At 40.7% G+C, this 21,572-nt stretch overlaps 1 protein-coding gene across 6 annotated transcripts in view; it reads right to left on the bottom strand.

Moving 5' to 3' along the window:
• znf385b (zinc finger protein 385B) overlaps nt 1-21,572 on the bottom strand; it is a 138,851-nt gene that overhangs the window by 19,693 nt on the left and 97,586 nt on the right. For all 6 annotated transcript variants that reach the window (XM_084420919.1, XM_084420917.1, XM_084420916.1 and 3 more), the window contains one exon: nt 1,761-1,871. In XM_084420919.1, coding sequence (XP_084277045.1) covers nt 1,761-1,871 — 111 coding nt within the window. The remainder of the gene's footprint in view (nt 1-1,760; nt 1,872-21,572) is intronic.

The following is a 21,572-nucleotide window of genomic DNA, read 5'->3' as shown; positions in this document are numbered from 1 at the left end:
ATGACTTTTTGCCCCTTTATTAAACATTTAAAATATTCACAAATTAATATGGAGAAAATGTAGATTTTACTGGTTTTCTAAGGCCAAATGATATTTTTCCCGCAGTGCTGAATGAGAAGAGCCATCTCTGGAACCATACAGAGAGGTGAGTTATAGGCTAATGATAATAAATGTGTCTGAAAAAATAACGAGGCATTTTAATTGTTTATTAGTGTTTTCTAAATCCGTGTCGGCTGCAAAAATATCTCCATCTCCACTATAAAGCGGATGCGCCTTTAGAGAGAAATGCACCTTTCATACGGATAACATAATCAGACGGTATTTGCTTTTGATTCAAATTTGTTCGTTTAAAAGTGGACATTTCAAGCTTTATATTGGTAGGCTACATTTTGTTTCAGTTCATTTTTGAGACGCGCTCCAGTTCACGGAGATCATGAAAGCGCGCCTGATTGTTTTATTTTATTTTACAAAAGCACAACGTTTACACAAATAAAAGTAGTTGCGAATGATTATTCTTTTCTGTATGACCAGAAATGATAGAGTATTTTAAGTAGTTTCCACTGTTGATAGGAAAATGCAAGTGTTTGCGCCGGCGCCTCCATGCCATGCAGTAAGTGCTCCACTATCCGCACAAACCCTTGGATATGAGTCAAAATTCAAAAATTAAGTTTAAATACAATGCAAAGCATCCCGCACCTAAACAGGCGGCCTGGTTGAATCAGCAGGCACAGACTGGGGGAAGGATTGCCACGGAATTTTTTTATTTATTTTTTCACAGGTGACTTCCTGGGCTCCGTATTATCTAAATGCTCCGAGTCAACGCAAATAAAATGCAGAAATCAAATTTTGCATTTTTGTAAAATGGAAAAAAATATATATGTCAATTATTTGATTGTCAATTAAATAAGCATTGTATATAAGGAAAATAAGTTTGTATGTGAATATTTTTTCACCAGTCTAAAAACGAATAAAGAAGAAAGCGTGTTTTTTTTGTTGAGTTAAAAAAGGAGAAAGGAATGGACGCAAAACTATTATTATGTTAAAACATAATTTATTTTGCCATGGTTTTTATTTGGCCATAATTCATGATGCAGAAATCAAGATGTTATGTTTTTTTTTTTACATAACAATTCAGTTCTGAATAAGAAAGATTCTTGATTCCCAACCCTATGTAAACCCTTAGGCTTTGTGTATACAACTAACAACATCAAAAATTTATTATAAAGGCGTACTTAAGTCTCTGTGCTAAATTACAGTGTTTATTATGGGCTCAATGTCTTAGCGTGCAATAAACACAGGTAAAAGAAGTGAATGAGATAGAGCACTGAAAAACAGCAAACATAACAATTGATTTAATGAAACGATTTAAATGATCCAGTATGCGTCTTGTCGAAAATGGCTGAGAAGTGTTCATTAAAAGCTGGCTGAGTGAACTGGCAGCATCACGTCTGCTAAAATTACCATACATTAGCGCACTTACCTTGTTTTGTATGATTAATGAAGAGCGCTGCCACTTGCACCCTAAACGGCTGTACTGGGGCTAGTTTTAATCAGCTATCAGCGTGCACAGCGAAACACAGCACTATACACCACTTTTACACAGGCAGGACTGGACTGGGCTATGATAACTCCTCTGTCCATATTTAAGAGAAAAGGGAGATGCAGAAGGAGATGCAGCACATGCACACACCAAAGACAAACATTTACACGCCTTCATATAAACACACACATAAATAACCAGAGAGAGTTTTTGTACTCACATCTGAATTAAAGCGAAGCTGACAGATGTTGCAAGAAATAACTAGCTTTTTCTTGGGTGGAATGGAGACTCCAAATGTGTGGTTGATTACAGCTTTCTGGACAGGGTCCATCTGGAAGACAAAGAGCAGAGGAACATTTAGGGTGCTTTCACACTAGAGATTGTGGTGTGGACCAGAGTCTGTTTGTCGTCAGAGTGTGAATCGTTTGGCTGATGTGAAAATAAATGAAGAGTTCAGATGCAAAAACCTCTAAGTGCCATCTGAAATTTTCTTCTAGAATGACCATTTTTATGAAGCTTGTATATTTAAGTTCAGTAATTTCACTTAAATGGCAATGAAAATTACCTATTAATTGTCATTTAAGTGAAATTACTGAACTTAAAGGGATAGTTCACCCAAAAATGAAAATTCTGTCATCATTTACTCACCCTCAAGTTGTTCCAAACCTGTATGAGTTTCTTTGTTCTGCTGAACACAAAGGAAGATATTTGGAAGAACGTTTGTAATCAACAGATCTCGGTCCTCATTGACTTCCATAGTAGGAAAAAAATATACTATGGTAGTCAATGGGGACCGAGATCTGTTGATTACAAACGTTCTTCCAAATATCTTCCTTTGTGTTCAGCAGAACAAAGAAACTCATACAGGTTTGGAACAACTTGAGGGTGAGTAAACAATGATAGAATTTTCATTTTTGGGTGAACTATCCCTTTAAATAAACGAGCTTGATAAAAATGATCATTCTAGAAGAAAATTTCAGATGGCACTTAGAGGCTTTTGCATCTGAACTCTTCAAATATAGATTTATTTTAATAAAACGTATAAATATAATCTAAAAAGTAGGTTTGGGATACAGTTTGCAATTGGCATATAAAGCTAATATGTCCAATTTGTGGATATGGAATGCTATTAATAATGTTGAATTTGCATATTTTCATGCTTCTGGTCATACTTACTATCATACATTGCTCATAACCAGCAAGTATGCAATAAATTGATCAAAAGTGACAGTAAGTACATTTCTAATATTACAAAGAAATCTATTTCAAACAAATGCTGATGCAAAAATAATAAACCTTTTCTATTCATCTATATATATATATATATATATATATATGTTTCTTGATCAATAATACTGCTGAAAAATTCAGATGTGCCATCACAGAAATAAATTAGAATATAAATATTAAAATAGACTACAGTTATTTTAAATTGTAATAATATTTTACAAAATTAGTTTTTACTGTATTTCTGATCAAATAAATGCAGCCTTGGTGAGTGCAAGAGACATTTATAAACATTACAAAATATTACCAACCCCAAAAATGTAATAATAAAATAAATAAATAAATAAATAATAATTCTCCTTGTAAACCTAAAGACTCTAATTAGGAGCCCAAGTCAATTGCCTAAGTTGATAAGTCACAAGTCAATTTTGTGAAAAGCGCCACTAGATTTAACTTTCCATCTCTGCTCGGAAAGCAGAGCACTTGTGTATGAGAACGTAAAGTTTTGGTGGTGAATTCAAAGTGACAAAAACATGAATAAAACAGTGAAGCTGGTATCTTCTTGTCATTACGTAGTTACAGTGGTACACAGCTGCTGCTAGTACTCACAATGCTCTTACACCGATGAACGTCTGGACCAAACATTTGCAAAGAGACAAAGAAAATGAAGTAAGTATGAAAACAGCATTAGAATGAAAGTTAGAGAGACATGAATCAGACACACACAGTGTCCTCTGCATTAGTCAGTGTCCACGGCCCTGAACGCTAGGTGGAAATGAGAGCAATAAGGATCCCAAGCTGCAGGCAAGACAGCTGTTTAACGGTGAGAATCAATGGCAGCCTTGCTGGCCTCTTGGGCTCAAACTGATAGAAATAGATACTCTGATTATAAGGAGAATGAAGTCAGGAAAGCAATATGAACACTGCCAAATCAGCACAGGAGAGCAACCAAGCACATATGTGGCCTTGATCGATTGCAGCTCCTGAAGTTATGCCAGCTTGTTATCCTTTAATCAAACAAATAATCTGAAATCCAAGCAAACAAAAGCCTTTTATAAACCTTTACAAATATGCACTCATTTTCTCCAATTAAGTCCTGAATGCTCATTATATGACAGCAAAATGACAACAAATACACTTTGTTACTGCAAGAAAACACGAAAAGCTTAGAGTAGGTTTGGTTTTAACATTCGCATGCATGTTTTAAAATCAAACAAACACATATTCTCATAAAAACAGCCTGTTCAAGCTCAGAACAGTTGTTCTTTTTAGATATAGATTTGGTCTTGAGTAACTTGTATGTTGAATAAAAACCTCCAAACAAGCCCCACCAAAATATTCATCCAAAACATAGGCCTCTAGTATGGAAGCTTGTTTCCGCCACTGAATAATAAATAAATAATAATAATTGCGACTTTTTATCTCACAATTCTGACTTTTTTTCTCACAATTGCGATATATCAAGTCAGAATTGTGACTTTTTTTCTCAGAATTGTGAGATATGAAGTCAGAATTGTGAGAAATAAAGTTGCAATTCTGAGATATAAAGTCGCAATTCTGAGAAATAAAGTCGCAATTCTGAAAAATAAAGTCGCAATTCTGAGATATAAAGTCGCAATTCTGAGAAATAAAGTCGCAATTGCGAGATATAAAGTCGCAATTCTGAGAAATAAAGTCGCAATTCTGAAAAATAAAGTCGCAATTGGGAGATATAAAGTCAGAATTGCATGATATAAAGTCGCAATTGACCTTTCGCCAGCCCCTCCCCCAAAACGGCCATTGTCCAATCACACATCATAGCAACCGTTACTATGTGAGCAGGTCCGACAAACATTAGCAAGATGGTGAAGCGTATACCCATAGACAGTATAAGGGTGCGCCCACGGCGTTTGTAAATCGGACACTAGATACCCCGAGAGATTGTCTGGAGGAGTTGTGTTCTTTCCCAAAGCCGAAAACACAACGTGAACGATGCCTACAATGGATAAAACAGTGTGGACGGCCCCACTCCCAGTTAAATGTGTCGAACATTACGAAGCATAAATACGTCTGCTGGCTGTGGTGTCGATGGCTACTTAAAGGTTTTTTTTTTGTTTTGTTTTTCTGATCTGAAAAACTATCCTATCTGTTACTCAAAAAACATAATATTGTCTGAACCGCGAGTTTTATGATCCGTTGCCCCACTAATAAATATTATGGTCTCAACCGCGAGTTTTGTGATCTGTTGTCCCCCTAATAAATATTATGGTAAGTGCATTATGAAAGACAAGCAATGAAAGTTATTTAGATGCAAATTAAGGCTATGTCTGGTTAAACAGTTATTGTGTGATTTCGTTTATTGTGCGTTGTCAACTTGATGAATTTGAGAAAGAAAATAATTTTTGGAAGAAAATGCACCACGTACTTTTGTCAATGATATAAGTTATAGCTAAAAGATTGTAAAAGCTTTCAGTTCACCCTGCCTAATTGTAGTTGAAAAGTCAAATTAAGCTTGATTAATGATATACTGTGACTGATCAGATAAACTACAGCATCGAGAATATAACTCCCATGTGTTTTGCAGCATTTAAAATTTTAGTCAGTGTGTTATGCGAAAAAACACACATAAGAAATTATTGCTGACAGCACTTTTATTTTCAGAGTTTTTTCTTTCACACAAAAACACAACAGAGTGTCTTTCAATGCTTTTAAACACTTGTTTTCTTGTTCTTTGTCATATCACAAATGATGTGTATGAACACCGGTAAGCAGTCTCGATAGAGACGTAAGTTAGATAGTAGTCGTGTCTCCTTCATTGCGTATTTTTATATTTTGAATATATCCCTCCACTGCATACTGTAACCCCCTTTGCCTCGATCTGGAGGATATCGTGGAGGTATTGCTCCAAAAATGGTCACTGACACGCACGGGTATACCTCTTCCCGTCATGGCAATCTGTCGCGCTGGTCGTGTTTGACCATTTGTTTGTCGGACGTAGCAACAGTAACTAAGGGGGGCGGGGCTCGGGCGAAAGGTCAATTGCGTGTTATAAAGTCAGAATTGTGAGATATAAACTATTCTGAGATAAAAAAAAGACCTATTCTGAGGTCTGTCTTTTTGCATCAGAAAAGATGTCAGAATTATGTGTTATAAAGTCAGAATTGCGATAAAAAAAGTGAGAATTCTGACTTTATATCTCGCAATTCTGACTTTATAACACGCAATTGCGACTTTATTTCACGCAATTCTGACTTTATATCTCGCAATTCTGAGATAAAAAGTCGCAATTATCTTTTAAAATGTTTTATTCTGTGGCGGAAACAAGCTTCCATACTCTAGCCTATATAACCTGAATCAATAATAAATTGTTAATGTGTTCAGAATTCTGCAACAATTATTATTCAGATTTTCTAGATTATTTTAAGTCAAAAAGGGAGCTGATTTGGTGCTCAAAAAAACATTTCTTATTATTATCAATGTTGAAACCTGTAGTGCTGCGTAATATTTTTGTGGAAACTGATACATCAGGATTCTTTGATGAATAGAAAGAATACAACATTTATTTGAAACGGAAACATTATAAGCATTATAAATGTGTATATACTGCCACATAATAAATACATTTTCTGTGAATAACGACTGTAAAAGCAAATAGAGTCCATGTTCATTTAATTTATACATAAAATACTCTTATTCAACAAATAAAAATATGCCTAAAAACATTCAATGCTTAAAAGCAGAAATGATCAGAAATACTGGTAAGGATTATTCAGTAGTTTCTAACTATGGTAGGGACACGTTCCCATTCTGTCCCAAATCTATGCTCATGGATCTGAGAATTTAATGAGACAAGAAAATAAACGGACAAAATTTAACAAGCTCTAAAAAATGTGCTGTGCAGCATCCAATAGGATTACGCACAGTGTTTCACGACTTCTCGAAGCCATGCATGAAACCCTGGCACGAGAGAGCTGACTTCTGAGTTTGCCTCCAAGTAATTTAACCATTTCACACACTCACTACAGCCGTCTCTCTTAGCAGGAAGGCATTTCATAGCTCACTTAAAATACAGACAAAAGCAAAAAAATAACTATTCAACTTGAGACACAATTCTGGCATATTTTACCTGGAGCAAATGGAGTGTGTCCATAACGCACTTTTTTGTGTGAAATCACAACTGAGAGAGGAGTCCAGTGGAGAGAGAGACGGACAGAGATGTGGTGTGGCTTGCGCTCCGGCATCGATGCACTGGAGGTCTGTCCTCACGGCAACACCTCTCTCTCTCTCTCTCTCTCTCTCTCCATCTCTCAAAAACACACACACGCACGCTCGCTCGCTCACTGTCACCCTGCCTGCCTGCTGATCCTCGCATCTCAGGCTGATTAGCTCTGAATAACTGATGAGCTTGGGTAAACAGGAGTCAACTCTACACAGCCAATTCTGTTCACTCCTGATAAGAGTTCGTATGAACTCGGTCCATTAAGAATTTATGACAGTCACCCTTCGAGTCGGATGGATTGCACCCAAAGCCTTGACTTTATGGATGTTTTGAATTCCGCCTTAACTAGCTAGATGTTTAGCTCAATGTCTCAAGCCCCGTTTACCATGAGAGCAATGAAATCACTGAATCACTGGAGGACTACAAGTGCCTGTGCTACTAGTTTCCAGCATTGACAGCTTTGCCAATGTATAGAAATCAATATCTGCATTTTTTTTTCCAGAAAGTTATTTAGAATCTTATTCAGAAACTTATTTGCTGTCATTAAAATATTAACATACATACACATTTGAGTAAATACCCTTTTTTTCATATGATTATTCAATTTAATTACAATTATTTCAATGTATATAATTGAACACATACATGTATATATTGATAAATTAATTTATTACTACATTTAAAATATATATTTTATATAACTTTTATATTGTTTATGTGACATGAAAAAACTGACAAAACCTTGACCCCTTTGTATGACCGGAAACATGCAAATGATGTCATCAGTAGAAGTTCACCTCTGTGAGTCAGGAGAGGTTGCTTTTGCAGTAATTGTGAGTTCACATAAATAGGACCCCAGACTACCATTTCAAGCAGACTTGGGTGCATTTTGCTGATGCCATTTTCTCCTTGGATAAGAGTATAGTGCTCTCTATTTGATTAGGGGATGGTACAGTGGACTAGCAGCCATCCATTCATGCCCTCTGCGGGTCACTAATGCAGTTCCTCACCGCTCCGCTGCTAACTCTACAAACCACAGTACAGAAACCTCCCCATGTCATTTTTTTTTAAAGAATCCAAAGTCCACAGTTGCAGTCTGTCAGTTCTCTGACACGCTACCTGTTGTGCATGATGCTGAACAGCAGTAATCTGTAATTAAAATCTCGCTCTCCCACCACAGCAAGCACAACTGCTATCAGTGCAGGGAAGTTACAGGCTAAAGATATAATGACTGTGGGAGATGGAGGGGTCAGGAGAGAAGATACAGCTGGTGGGGTTGCTGTGCTCTTCCACAGCATGTGGCTGGAGCGTCCTGATGTGTAATCAAAATCTGGTGTATGGGACGCAGCTCAGCCTGCGGTGTTGGAACAAGTTCTACAGAGGGGGGAAACTGAAGACGGATGGGTTGCAACGTCCCTATGTGGCAAAAAAAAGAGCTCATGAATATTAATTAGTCTGCACTGACATTGCTCAGAGATTAATTAATGTAAATAAATGCTAAACCATCAGAACTGTAAACTGAATTGCTTTTTACTTAATAAGTTTGTTTCATTCAATTCAATGCATCAAATGAACATGACCATTTCATTAAAAAACATTCTTTTTTTCATCTTTACAAATTCAAAAAATAAGCAAATTCAAATGTAAAGGTTGTTTTCTTATATTTGATCTGTCAATATTTAACACATTTTGGTTTGGGGGCAGTCATGGCCTAATGGTTGGAGAGTCAGACTGGTAACCTAAAGGTTGTGGGTTTGATTCTCAATACTGACAGGAAATGACTAAGGTGCCCTTGAGCAAGGCACTTAACCCCCAATCGCTCCCCTGGGCGCCACATCAAAAATGTCTGCCCACTGCTCCAGGGCGTGTGCGTGTGTGTGTGTGTTCACTACTCACTGCTCCTAATGTGTGTGCACTAACTTTGATAGGTTAAATGCAGAGGACAAATTCTGAGTATGGGTAACTTTCACTTTGCCTTCATTGGAAATGGACCGCCCAGAGGCCATCAGACTGACATTTAAAGATCCAATCACAGTTTGCTTTGTTCAGCATCATATTTAGGGGCGTAAAAATGTAAAGTCGATGTCCCCACAACGTCACATACTTTTGGAAATCCAACGTTTAGTTGATCCTGATAAACGCTCATTGTCACAGATATAAACATGACCGCTTTCTTCTACAACGGATTTGTTTCCAGGTGGACCGTTAAAGAACACAACGCACACATCTCCCAGAAAACCTGTAAAATTAAACCAATCAGATGACGACTTTGAAACACCTGAAGAGTTTCCAGTTTTGTGTGCCATTCGCATTAGACGTTCAGCCAATGGTCTGCAGGCATGATGCCTGAGGCTGAGACTACATCCAGAGGCTGCAAAGACACATGAGCACCCTTTAAATCATTTGAAATTGCCCATATCAACATGACTGTCTCAATCAGTAACAGTTTACCTCCTATACAAAAATAAACAATGATATCACAATGTGTGGGCAGAGCCCAATCTTATGAAAGCTACCTGTCAATCAAGCATTGTTGATCACATTAGCTTGAGTGGAAGAGACCCCAGTCAGTCACTGTCGAATCAATTTAAATTTACACTTCTCTGTCATTCTGATATAATTAAAAATCTATCAAGTAAACAAACATGAAATTTGATATCAAAATATTGATAGAAAAAACATTCTCTCTTCTTCCTTTCCTTGTTTCTCTTCCACTGTCTGTAAACCTATTTATGAGCTCCCTCAATGACATCTGTAGCTCTGTAATAGCAAGAATATCTTAAAGTGAGCCGATAACTGTGACCTTGCCAAGGCTGGAGACTGTCTCTGAAGAACAGAAAGCACAGCAGATGGATAATGTGGTGATTCTCTTCATGGCTGAGAACACCTGGCTGAGCACAAACCGGCCTCAGTCTGTTGTGACTCTGGCAGCATTGATTTCAGTCATAGAGAGAGAGAGCCGTGACTATGCACTCGCTGTAATCACACTGGGATCCTTCGTCGGGCGCAGTCTTCTCAAGCACATAAACACAATCACACTGATGACTAACTCCTCTTTATCCAATGTTGCCTCAACTGCCTCCATCGCAGAGATTTATTTTCAATATATTTCACAAATCATGAGGCAAATTAGTCCATTTCCACTTTCTGTTGTTATCATTTGTGTTCATTAACTCAGAATCGGGTTTCAAAAGCCAAACTGTATGATTTTGGTGACAATGGGGTCTGTTAACGTTTCTTAAACGTTTATTCTGCCAATGTGGTACAATAAAACATTGAAAAAAACAAATCGCTAATACATCACATCTGTACATCTGTACACAAAAAATGCAGTTTGATTTGTAAATGAATATGGCTCCTATGAGCCGGGTCAGTTAAAAAAACTGATCAAAACAATTTACATTTAAGTCACAGCAGACAACGTGTTTTTACATTACTTAAAGGGATGGTTCGGAGTAAAATCAGCCTAGGGTCCTTTGCACCATGACCTTGAGCCAAACACCCCCCCCAGAAGCCTTTTTTCCCTTGGTCGAACATTATTAAAGTTAGTCCTGGCAGAAACAGTGTTGACAACTTTGTGTTAACTAATAATTGTCGCAAACTGGTACTACCAACAAAATATTAGTGCATTCCTGGAACTGGGCGTCGTTACACTACATCCTTATGCATCGCTTTCTGCCAGGACTTGCGGGTTAGCAGTAGCATTAGTCATCAGGCAAGTGTTATTTAAATAAACTCCTGATGTACTTACAAACTTTCCAATGCCTCGTTTTATGAGCACAGAACCTATTTGTACTACTGTAGAAGTTTGGTCCCATTCCGGGCATTATTAGTGGGGTAATTTACGAGATAGAGCCTAGGATCCATTAGCGCCTGCACTAAGCCATACGGCTGATATCTCTAAATAAGCTCTAACTTTAATAATGTTCGACCAAGGGAAAAAAAGGCTTCTGGGTGTTTGGCTCAAGGTCATGGTGCAAAGGACCCTAGGTTGATTTTACTCTGAACCATCCCTTTAACTTACATCAAAATATGCAGTTAAAGAGGAAGGTCAGGTGGGGCAAATTAACCAATAATCAGATAACAAGAAGGGTGAGGTTAGACAATAGGCATGAGAGCACGCTCACCATGACAAGACATGACAAAAGGAGTCTCAGAGCTCCGTCACCAAACCAGGAATAAACAGACCGAAGTGACAGAATCCTGACAATAGGATTTAAGCTGAATAAAACTATTAATCTTTAAAAATCTCACTAACCACGAATATTTGAACAGAAGTGTAGTAAACAAAATTGAATAGGGTAATAGTGAATAGGGTAACATTTTTAGCTAGCAGATATCACCATGAAACTTTCCCAGTTGATTACCTACATTAAGATGAGAAAAAAATGTATTACAAGTTTTCTGTAATTTAATGTTTAAATATGCAAATTAGGCTATATCTAATTAAATATGCGCTATATATTTATATATATGCATATATTTGCAGTATTGGATAAAGCCAGGTTAAAAATTATTTTTTCATTGTGTTCACATATTAGATGGGAAAAAAATTACAGAGGGATTTATGGATATCTACTTTTGTTATCCTGTAAATCAGAAAATACTGTCAATAGCCTTAAAAAAAAGATTTTTGCCATGTTTTTTGGAATAAAATGTTATATAAATCAGGCTAGGAATAATATATTAACAAATCCCTCTGTAAATGTCTTCATAATATAACTAGGTACAAGACTGGAAAGTTTGGTGTATATAGGTGCTACTGAAGTGGAGATTTCGGACTTGGAGTATGAGAGAAAAGTCATTTTGAGAAAACGGGCTTTAAAGATTTATCATCAGCCAATGAGATTGCGCATTCAGCCCTTTTACTTTCACGATTGGTTGCTGATAAAAAGTAAATGACCATATTTGGATCCGACAGGATTGTACACAAGAGAGAGACGGCAGCGATCGCGGAGCAGCACGTTGATTAAGAACGCCAACTTTTGTTGAATTTATGAGAAATCTACAGACGCAAACAGACAAAGTGTAATAAAATAAAGACCTAAATGTGTATTTCGGACTTTTTTTCACCACAAGTCTAAAAGAAGACATGTTATTGAAGACAAATAGTTAATGGATCCATTGAGTATATTTGGAATTAAAATTATTAAATTTGCCATGATTCCCATCTCTAGTGTAAATCATATTGTTATCACTTCCAAAAGGCAGAATGTGTGTGTTTTTTTAAAGATATCGTGTTCAGTAAGAAGGTGGCCTTGTGTTAATAGCAGCTTGGGAGGACTTGCAGGCTTCTCTGCATGTGGAGTGGAGGAAGCACTAATTATACATAAGGACACCTGCTCATAATGTTCCACAAACAGTCGGCTCTGACGGTGTGCCAGGAGAGGCATATGTCAGGGCACACACACACACACAACTCTTTGTTAGTATGACACAATGCTAGTTCTCTTTTCTCTAACTCTCTTCGTTGAGGTTATACAGTACTTTCAAAACTCTGTAACTTAAAATAATAATACAAATATTTATGCTAGTATTGAAAGAAATGTTTCTAAAAAAATATATACTAAACATTCAGAAATATGCCTGTCACGGTTCATAAATCCTATGCCTCTTTCTTGTCTCGTGTTTCTGTTGTTGTATGTTGCGTGCTGATTGTGTGGGCGTGTCGGCTGATCAGCACTCATCAACAATCAAGTTCATCACTCCGTCACCAGCTGCAGCTCATCTCAGCACCTATATATGCTCACTCAATTCTCGTCTCCTTTGTCAGATCGTTGTATGTGGTTCCCGGTGTGTGATCTCGTCTTGTTCCAGTCTCGGTGTCTCCTCGTTCCTGTTCGTGTCCCCGTGGATGTTCACCCTGGAATTGTCACGTCACGTCATCACCCTTCATCACGGCACGTCTGACCATCGAAGTCCCTGCGCCACTATCCTGTTTCGCCCTGGACATTATCTATCATCAACTTGTTTACAATAAAGAGAAAAGAGTTACTTGCATTTGCTTCCGTGTTTCTATCATGACAGAACGATCTGACCCATCGATGGAAGCAGCGAGTAGCTCCACCAGATCGCTGGAGGAATTCGTGAACAGCAGTATACTTCGAATGGACTCCCAGGAGAAGAACCTCAGCGATACAGCTCGCGCTGTTCAGGCTCTAGTGGCGCAGGTGTCCGGGCTCACCCAACAGCTTCAACATCTGCGAGGTCCCGCTGCGCCCCCCACACCGCCGGTTCCCCCACCACCACCAGAGAATCCCTCCCAGTCGGAGCCCCGCCTACCAGTTCCTGAGTCCTATGCAGGTGAACCCAACTTCTGTCGAGCTTTCTTAACACGATGCTCCATGCACTTCTCTCTTCAGCCCAGAACATTCAACAACGAGCAAACCAAGGTCGCCTTTGTGCTGACGCTGCTGACTGGGAGGGCGGCACTCTGGGGAACAGCGGTGTGGGAGAATCAAGATCCATGCTGTGCCTCGTTCCAGGAGCTCTCCGCCGAAATGAAACGAGTTTTCGACCGGGCCGTCGCTGGACGTGAGGCAGCAAGGATGCTGGCCGATTTGCGACAGGGAGAGAGATCCGTTTCAGACTTCTCCATCGAGTTTCGGACTCTAGCGGCGGAGAGCCGATGGAACGAGGAGGCGCAGTGGGATATGTTCCTGCATGGGCTGGCTGACCGCGTCCAGAAGGAGATTTATGCCATGGACCTGCCAGCTTCTCTCAACGACCTGATTGCGTTGGCATTAAGAGTGGACGCACGGTTATCACGAATGTATCGACGCACTTTGCCCAGTCGCCCCACAGGAGGGTTCGAGGGCCAACGATTCGGAGGCGGGGACGCGGTCAGCCCTGTCTGCGATCACGAGCCCATGCAGGTGGGTCGAGCCCGGCTTTCCCGGGAGGAGAAGGAGAGGCGGAGATCCCAGGGCCTCTGCATGTACTGTGGAGGAACGGGTCACTTCGCCTATAACTGCCCGTTAAAAGGCCCAGCCCGATAGTAAGTATGAGGCTACTATCGGGTGGGATCTCCGCCGAGAAGTCCTCATCCACATCTACTCTCCTTCCGGTAAGACTGAGATGGTCAACTCACCTTCACGACTGTCGAGCACTGCTGGATTCTGGGGCAGAAGGGAATTTCATGGACCATTCATTTGCACGCAAACTCCAAGTTCCCCTCAGACCCCTCACACACAAGATCTCAGTACACGCTCTTAACGGCCAGGAACTTCCCACCATCTCACTCATCACCGAAGACATCACTCTCATCACTTCAGGAAATCACACAGAAATCATCTCCTTTTACATTCTGGACACTCCCCTCGCACCCATCGTCCTTGGTCACCCCTGGCTCACCCGTCACAATCCTAGAGTGGACTGGCTAACCAATTCTGTGTCTGCGTGGAGCAGTTTTTGTCATAAGTCTTGTCTTGTGTCTGCTTGTCCGTCTGTTTCTGTCCCTGTGTTTCAGGAGGAGGCAGTGGATTTATCTAACGTGCCCGCGGAGTACCTGGACCTGAAGGAGGTGTTCAGTAAGTCTCGGGCTGCTTCTCTTCCCCCGCATCGTCCCTATGACTGTGCCATAGATTTACTGCCAGGTACGTCTCCGCCCAAGGGCAAGTTATATTCACTCTCTGTTCCAGAGAGGGAGGCCATGGAGAAATATATTTCTGATTCTCTAACAACAGGGTTCATCCGTCCTTCCTCTTCTCCAGCGGGGGCGGGGTTCTTTTTTGTGGGGAAGAAGGACGGGTCTCTGCGACCTTGTATTGACTACCGGGGGCTGAACAGCATCACGGTAAAGAATACTTATCCTTTGCCGTTGATGTCTTCAGCCTTCGAGAGGTTGCAGGGAGCGTCCATCTTCACAAAATTGGATTTACGTAATGCTTATCATTTGGTCCGCATCAGGGAGGGGGATGAATGGAAGACCGCTTTTAACACCCCCAGGGGGCACTTTGAATACTTGGTCATGCCCTTCGGGCTGTCCAACTCCCCAGCGGTCTTCCAAGCACTTGTCAACGACGTGTTGCGAGACATGGTCGATCAGTTCATATATGTCTACCTGGATGACATATTGATTTTTTCTTCGTCTCTCCAGGAACATGTGCAACACGTCCGACAAGTGCTCCAGAGATTGCTAGAGAATGGGCTTTTTGTCAAGGCGGAGAAATGCGATTTTCATGCACAGTCTGTTCCTTTCTTAGGTTACATCGTGTCGGTTGAGGGAATGCGCATGGATCCTGAGAAGATTAAGGCTGTGGTAGAATGGCCAAGTCCAGATTCCCGTAAGGCCCTACAGAGGTTTCTGGGGTTCGCCAATTTCTACCGGCGTTTCATTCGCAATTTCAGCCAACTAGCCGCACCTCTGACCGCCTTGACCTCCCCCAGAACGACGTTCAGGTGGTCAGACGCAGCCGAGGCTGCGTTTGCCAAACTAAAGGGTTGCTTCGTTTCAGCCCCCATTCTGATAACCCCTGATCCATCACGTCAGTTCGTGGTGGAGGTCGATGCGTCAGAGGTGGGGGTAGGTGCAGTGTTATCCCAGCGTTCTTCCTCAGACGATAAGATGCATCCTTGCGCGTTTTTGTCTCATCGTTTATCCCCTGCGGAGCGCAATTATGACATTGGCAACAGAGAGTTATTGGCAGTCAAGTTAGCATTGGAGGAATGGCGCCACTGGTTAGAAGGGTCGGGGGTACCTTTTATCGTCTGGACCGATCACAAGAACTTGGAATATATTCGGACAGCTAAAAGACTAAACTCCAGGCAGGCTCGGTGGGCTCTTTTTTTCGGTCGTTTTGATTTTACTCTCTCGTACCGCCCGGGTTCCAAAAACATCAAACCCGATTCTTTATCGCGTATTTTTGACCGTTCCGAACGCCCGTCTACTCCCGAGTGCATTTTACCAGAGTCTCTATTCGTCTCTACACTCACATGGGAGATCGAATCGAAGGTCAAGAAGGCCTTAGAAGGGGTAACGCCTCCGACTCGTTGTCCACCGAATCGTTTATTTGTGCCTGAGGGTTTACGGTCCAGCGTGATTCAGTGGGGACATTGTTCCAATGTGGCTTGCCATCCAGGAGTTAATCGCACTAAATTTTTGGTCAAGCAACGATTCTGGTGGCCTCTCATGGCTCGTGACGTTCACAATTTTGTCTTGGCTTGCTCAGTTTGTGCCACAGGTAAGACTTCCAATCGCCCTCCAGATGGGTTACTTCAACCGCTGCCGGTGCCTTCGAGACCCTGGTCCCATATCGCTCTAGATTTTGTCACCGCCCTCCCACCCTCCCAGGGTCACACGGTAGTTTTGACCGTGGTGGACCGGTTCTCGAAGGCGGCCCATTTCATTCCCTTGCCCAAATTACCCTCAGCCAAGGAGACAGCGTTGATTGTCGTTAATCACGTCTTTCGGCTACATGGCCTCCCGATAGACGTGGTTTCTGACAGAGGACCCCAATTTGTGTCCAAATTTTGGCGAGAGTTTTGTAAATGTCTGGGTGCGACTGTCAGTCTGTCCTCTGGGTTTCATCCCCAGAGCAATGGCCAGACTGAGCGAGCCAACCAGGATTTGGAGAGAACGTTGCGATGTTTAGTGTCCAAGAATCCTTCCTCTTGGAGTCAGCAACTGTCTATGGTGGAGTACGCCCACAACACGTTGCCAGTGTCATCCACGGGCCTATCACCGTTTGAATGTAGTTTAGGGTACCAGCCACCTATTTTTCCTAGTCTGGAATCCGAAGTCGCGATCCCCTCTGCCCACGCCTTCGTCCAGAGGTGTCGCCGCACTTGGACTAGAGCCCGTGAGACTCTACTCCAAGTGGGGGCGCGCACTAAGGCCAAAGCCGATCGCCACCGGCGTAAGCCTCCCGTGTATGTCGTCGGTTCTAAAGTGTGGCTTTCTACCAAGGACATTCCTCTCCGCTCCGTTTCTAATAAGCTTGCTCCTAAATTTATTGGCCCATTCTCTGTCACTAAAATCATTAGTCCGGTGACAGTCCGCCTCAATCTTCCCCCAGTGTACAGGAGGATTCATCCCGTCTTTCATGTGTCCAAAATTAAGCCCGTTTTTTTTGCTCGTATTAATCCGCCAGTCCCGGTTCCCCCCCCGCCGCGACTCGTAGATGGGGAACCTACTTATTCGGTCAGTCGTGTTCTGGACTCAAGGCGGAGGGGACGCGGATTTCAGTACTTGGTGGACTGGGAAGGTTACGGTCCGGAGGAGAGGAGTTGGGTACCGGCTAGAGACATCCTGGATCACTCCCTTATCGATGATTACAATCGGCAGGTAAGGGAGCCTGGGAACGCCAGGAGGCGTTCCTAGGGGAGGGGGTACTGTCACGGTTCATAAATCCTATGCCTCTTTCTTGTCTCGTGTTTCTGTTGTTGTATGTTGCGTGCTGATTGTGTGGGCGTGTCGGCTGATCAGCACTCATCAACAATCAAGTTCATCACTCCGTCACCAGCTGCAGCTCATCTCAGCACCTATATATGCTCACTCAATTCTCGTCTCCTTTGTCAGATCGTTGTATGTGGTTCCCGGTGTGTGATCTCGTCTTGTTCCAGTCTCGGTGTCTCCTCGTTCCTGTTCGTGTCCCCGTGGATGTTCACCCTGGAATTGTCACGTCACGTCATCACCCTTCATCACGGCACGTCTGACCATCGAAGTCCCTGCGCCACTATCCTGTTTCGCCCTGGACATTATCTATCATCAACTTGTTTACAATAAAGAGAAAAGAGTTACTTGCATTTGCTTCCGTGTTTCTATCATGACAATGCCTTGTTGAAAAGATGAGGCTGAGAAGCATAACACTGATTTTACTCAATGTCAAGAAAATAAACATGATTCCTAAAAAATACATAAAGAGCTAAAGTTGGGAAAAAAACGGAAGGACTCATTTTGATATTTTGTAACTTTCAAAAGGATGACATACCAATTTCTGTGATTTTATCAAACAGGATAAAATGTTTTAGATAAAACTATTAATCTCACAAAATAGTTTCTGGAGTGACAACTGCATTTAAATACAGGAGTGAATCCCTTAAATTATTGTTCCGTGTGTGTACTCCCAAAATTATGATGATTGACAGCATGGTAGCTAACCGTAGCTAACTCTGGCATCTCACATGTTTGGTATCCACTATTTTTGCCAAAAGTAATATACAGTGACTAAAGACTCGTTTTGTTCTGCAATTTTAACTAAACCACCGTTTACAGAGGCGTCATGTTTTGTTTCTGTTTTTAAGGCTGCTTCGCAGAGGGTGCTTTTGAAGTTTTGCCATTTCCACTTGTTATAAGCGTTTTTGGGCTTGTTGTTTAGGTGTGGTTCAAAAAGCGATCAAGTTTATGGGGATATTAAAGTGGGCAGGTGCGGGTCGCGATATTTTGGTCTTGTTCTCAGTATAAAGCATTTTGATTTCTCTCGGTTTATTGTGGGCTTGTTCTTGCAAGATCTGGCAACACAAATGAGTCAACGCTCTGACCACTTGTGGTTTTCTTGCACCGCACACATAAGAGAGACACATCTCTGATGTGTGTTTAAATATGCCATTAACATCTAATTGTTTAGTTTGGTTCCGTAAACACTGTGTATAATTTTTTGTAAATGCGGTTGTCACTACTTGCATTTTTAGGTTGCAGTTAATTCAGTTGTAGAATGCGGATGTCACTCTCGAGAATTACTGAACTGTGTGTGTATAGAAAGGAATTAAGCACTAAAAAGTGAACTGACAATCAAATTTAACTGCAGTGACATGGCCATTGTTAATACTCACTGAAGCTTGTGCTGTTGTTTTCCCTCCAAAATATCATCACTCCCTGGAGAATGAAGTCTTTACGGAAGTGGCTTTTGTTAAGTAAATGGACATTACAAAAGACTAACAGGATGTAAAGTGAATTTTATAATTTGGTTATCAATTAAAACAACATTACAAATATGCTTTGTTTGAAATATTTCAATTAGAATGTTAGGGTTAGGTAAATGTTTTATTCACTTATGGAAAAATGGTAATATACGCTCAAACCAAACTGGTGAAATTGATTACAATTTACATCTAGATTTACTTAATTGTGATATTTGGATGAAAGAAAACTACTATGATTAAAAAAAAAAAAAAATTTTTTTAATGAGATGGGCACATGAAAATGTACTGCATAGTAGGAATGACCCAGCTGAGAACCTTAGATGTTAATTGGAGGGGAGTCAGCATGACAAGAGGTAGAAGAGGTGAGATCAGTATAAGATATAAACAACAGCGCTGATCAAGTGATACCTCCGAAAATACACGCAAATCATGTGCACCACTAACTATCATTAGCCTATGCAGTTCCTGGGAAGCTCAACAGAGACTACAGTGATTAGCTTCATTAGGAGAAAATAATTCATTTGATGGCCTTGTAGGGAGACGGTATAATTACGCTAATTTTGCGGTGGCGTGATTGCAGCCTGGAGAACCCCTTGATTTGCACCAACAGTCAAGCAGTAATTATGACAGCTTCTGCCGTGTTTATTTGTTTATTTTTGGAGCAATCCAATGGGTGCTGGGCCATAAAAAACAGTGCGGTCAACTGCAGACAGATATGTGAGAATTCAACTCAAAAGCTGGAATTTGAATTGAATTAGCAACACCACACAGGAAGTACTCCAGGCTGCAATGACAGGAAGAAGAATTTACTGACTTCCAATTCAATATTATATAACTATATATTTACTTTCTGTAGGATGATGGCATTAAGGAAGTGCCTTTTGTTATGTATAACATTTAAATACTGCATCCTGTTTGGTATCTAAAATGAAATTGAATTTAAGAATTGAACTGACATTTAAAAGACATTGTAATTTAATTCTAAATGGCACACCACCCTCGTGTCACACTGACCCAAGCCTTAGCCTCCAGTAACCGCTTTAAAGAGCACTGTCACTTTGAATCAGGGCAGGACAGTGCATAGCAGAGAGTGAGAAGAGTGACAAGAAAGTGAAAGAGACAGAGGGAGAAAGTGAAAAGAAAGAAGAAGGTTTTGAGTGGCACAATAAAACAGCAGTGGTTAAACAAGCCCCAAATTCAGACTGAATTTCTTTCTATTTCAGATCCCATCAGCCTCTCTCTCTCCGTCTCCCTTCATTGCAATCACCACAGCAGTCTGGGTTTGGGGAGATAAAAGCACAAATCGATTTTGCTCCCTCATTTTGGGGGTTGGATCTGGGGCTAGAATCAATGCGTGAGGGGTCGACACGTCTGCAGACTTTCCCTCAAACACACTGGCGACTTTCAGAATGGGATTTACTGCATACAAGGGCTGCATACTTTGATAAAGAAAAAAAAAAATCACTAATTAAACTGCCATTAACTGATATGATAAGCTGAACATATGATAATGCAACATTTTTTAATATCAAGGTAACAAGAACAAAAGGCAGATAATAAAACTGAAGCAGCAGATCTCGTGTTGAATAGAGTGAGCAAATATGACCAACTTGCCTGCAATGCTTTTTGTCATTTTTGCCCACGCGCTAGGAATAGAAAGAGTCACTGCTTAAGGATGTTTAAACAAACATAGACCACTAACAGTTGATCCAGAAGTGAACTAACACCGTGTCTACACTGGATGCGACAAAGTGATCGCTGCAAATCTATTTGTTCTTCGTGTCAGAAATAGTGCTAGTGCTTGGAATTAGCACGTTTGCTGAAAAAGAACCCAAATGGCATTGAATTCTCACTGAAATTTATTAATATTGTCACTAACTGCATAGGCCCAACAATACTCAATTCTGTCAGGACCACTATCGTCAAATACGATTGACCATTTGCATATAGTTAGGATTAGCGGTGTGGTTCTGTTCACTCCCTGCGCATTAGGGTGGTCCTTATCAAGTCCAATTTTTTTTTGTGCAAAATGTTAGTGTCTTAACCTCTTAAACTGTTCCTTTTAACTTCAAAATAAGAAATATGCAAAAATGTTGACAAAAAAATGATATTTAGAGGTAGCTCAATCTTGTGGAAGATTGCCTATGTTAAGCTGTGCGGCGTTATTGTGATATGCTGCAAATGAACTACATTTTATTGAAATCAGAGCAACACTGACATGACAACAATGACAACAATCTCAAAAAAGCACAAAGTTTTCAACAATCCCTCATTTCTGATGCTCAGCAGCCAGTGTTGACTTTTTGCAGTCTGGATAGATCCGTCGGTGATCTTCCACCACATGAAGGAGAAACTGCAATTGTTCTTCAGAGTGTGTGAGATAGGCATTGTATTCTTGAATCAGAGCCACTCCTCTCTCGACTACTTTCATTGCATGTGTGGTTGCCTGTGCCTCCTGATAATCTGCTTGATTCGGCCAAAGTTCCGGGTCAATTTCAAGGAACGTAATGTAATTTTTTTAACCCAAAAATGTGCTCTAAACCCAAACAATAACCAAGGTGATCATCAATAGAAATATGTATTGATTCCACCAGGAAAGGTAAATCTGCTAAAACGGGTCATGGATGGATTAATTTGGATTTAGTTTCTACAATCAGTAAACTGAGATATGTATCTAAAATACATATTTAGGAATATATGGTGCATTAGATGTTTTTATGGAGATTCTTTTGGAATTTTACTAGC

Source organism: Rutilus rutilus, assembly GCF_951802725.1.
Source record: "Rutilus rutilus genome assembly, chromosome: 10".
NCBI lineage: Eukaryota > Metazoa > Chordata > Actinopteri > Cypriniformes > Leuciscidae > Rutilus > Rutilus rutilus.
This window is presented reverse-complemented; position numbering and strand designations above follow the sequence as displayed.